This window comes from Lactuca sativa, chromosome 9 (genome assembly GCF_002870075.4).
Source record: "Lactuca sativa cultivar Salinas chromosome 9, Lsat_Salinas_v11, whole genome shotgun sequence".
NCBI classification, from domain to species: domain Eukaryota; kingdom Viridiplantae; phylum Streptophyta; class Magnoliopsida; order Asterales; family Asteraceae; genus Lactuca; species Lactuca sativa.
The window spans coordinates 129,316,021-129,317,107 of record NC_056631.2 but is presented as its reverse complement, the minus strand read 5'-3'; the positions used below and the strand labels follow the sequence as shown (position 1 = coordinate 129,317,107).

At 40.0% G+C, this 1,087-nt stretch overlaps 1 protein-coding gene across 1 annotated transcript; it reads left to right on the top strand.

The window, feature by feature from the left end:
* The first annotated feature begins 240 nt into the window (after positions 1 to 240).
* On the top strand, positions 241 to 822 carry LOC111918168 (uncharacterized). Its single transcript, XM_023913826.1, has one exon. The coding sequence runs from the start codon at positions 241 to 243 to the stop codon at positions 820 to 822; it is 582 nt and encodes a 193-aa protein (XP_023769594.1).
* Positions 823 to 1,087: the final 265 nt, after the last annotated feature.

The following is a 1,087-nucleotide window of genomic DNA, read 5'->3' as shown; positions in this document are numbered from 1 at the left end:
GATACTGCAAATTCCATGAAATGGGAGAGGCTAAAAATGATGCTAGTAGAGGAGTATTGTCCTAGGGAGGAGATACATAAAATGGAACAAGAACTGTGGATCCTAACCATGAAGGGTTCAGAAATTAAAGCTTATACCGCTAGATTTAATGATCGTGTTGTAATGTGTCCAGCACTTGTAACCCCTGAATATAAAAAGATTGAGCGATATATATGGGGTTTAGCCTCGTAAATCAAAGGCATGGTGATCGCATCAAAGCCTACGACATATGACAGCACCAAGAGGATAGCTCATCAGCTAACCCTCACAGAGATCCAAGGAACAAAAGTGGTCTTAAAGGCTGAGTCTCCCAAATCTAGAACAAACAAGCGCAAGTTTAATAGAAAGAATCCCAAACAATCATCTGAGAAAAGACAAGAAGTGGCAACCAACTACGCAGCCACAACAGCAGTACCTACTCAACCAAAATCTTCATGGTGCAATCAGTGCAACCGTCATCATCCAGGTGACTTTTTTGTCTACATGAAGTGCAAGAAAAAGGGGCATACTGCTAGTTACTACAGGAGCACAACACCTGCAACAGTCGATCAACATACCAATAATGGGACAGGCCATGGAGAAGGAAGAAAATGCTACGAGTGTGGGGAGGTTGGACATATCAAAAAAGAATGTTCAAAGTTAAGGAGTCAAGGAGGCATAGGATGTGGCAGGGCATTTGTGATTGGAAGTAGAGAGGCTATCCAGGACCCTTTGGTCGTATCTAGTACGTTTCTTATACATAATTTATATGCTTCTATACTCTTTGACTCTGGAGCAGATTGAAGCTTTATAACTCCAACATTTAGAAAATTGTTAAGTCATAAGTCTAGCATATTAAAAGAAATCTATGAAGTGGAAATCGCTAACGGTGAAACTGAGAAAACACATAAAATCCTAGAAAACTGTCTATTAACTCATAATAACTAACTTTTTCACGTCAACCTCATGCCAATGCCTATCGGTAGTTTTGATGTTATAATTGGCATAGATTGGTTATCTTCACACCGCCCCAAAATTCTATGTCATGAGAAAGCCATACGACTACCCT